Source organism: Penaeus monodon, chromosome 19, assembly GCF_015228065.2.
Source record: "Penaeus monodon isolate SGIC_2016 chromosome 19, NSTDA_Pmon_1, whole genome shotgun sequence".
In the NCBI taxonomy this organism is placed as follows: domain Eukaryota; kingdom Metazoa; phylum Arthropoda; class Malacostraca; order Decapoda; family Penaeidae; genus Penaeus; species Penaeus monodon.
In genome coordinates, this window is record NC_051404.1 from 48779111 (window position 1) to 48779579 (window position 469).

Sequence of the window (469 nt, forward strand, 5' to 3'; positions counted from 1 at the left end):
TATGGATTAGGATGTAATTGGCAGTTATAGTAAAAAATTTCCAGTTCTTTGCAACACATTGAGGTGTCAGCAACTCATACTGACCATCCTTTTTGTATTTTCATTCCAGGCTGGAGGTTCGGCAGTGACTACAATCCCGCCAGTAGAAAATGAAGTAGTTATTTGGCAAGATAGTGCTGAACACATGCAAAATACCATTCAGGCCATACGTCGCAGATTACAGGCTCGGCTAGCATTGCATACACAGCTAGTGAATCTGGAAACTGCTAACTCTACTAGGTAATTAAACAGCAGCATATGCACACTTTCACTCTTACTTGCATATATGCTAGCTTGCACTTGTTCATGCATATGCCTTTCATAAAGACACAAACAGGTTTATTTTTTATCTCCATTGATTTACATTTATTGATATTCATAATCACAATCAAAACATTCTTTCTGAACTTATTAACTTTATTTTATTTTT

The 469-nt window shown here is 36.0% G+C and overlaps 1 protein-coding gene across 1 annotated transcript in view; it reads left to right on the plus strand.

Annotated features, from left to right (window-relative positions):
* Positions 1 to 469, plus strand: part of LOC119585427 (THO complex subunit 5 homolog) — a 24124-nt gene that overhangs the window by 12910 nt on the left and 10745 nt on the right. Inside the window, 1 exon segment of the mRNA XM_037934087.1 lies at positions 110 to 279. Within this exon segment, the coding sequence (XP_037790015.1) occupies positions 110 to 279 (170 nt within the window).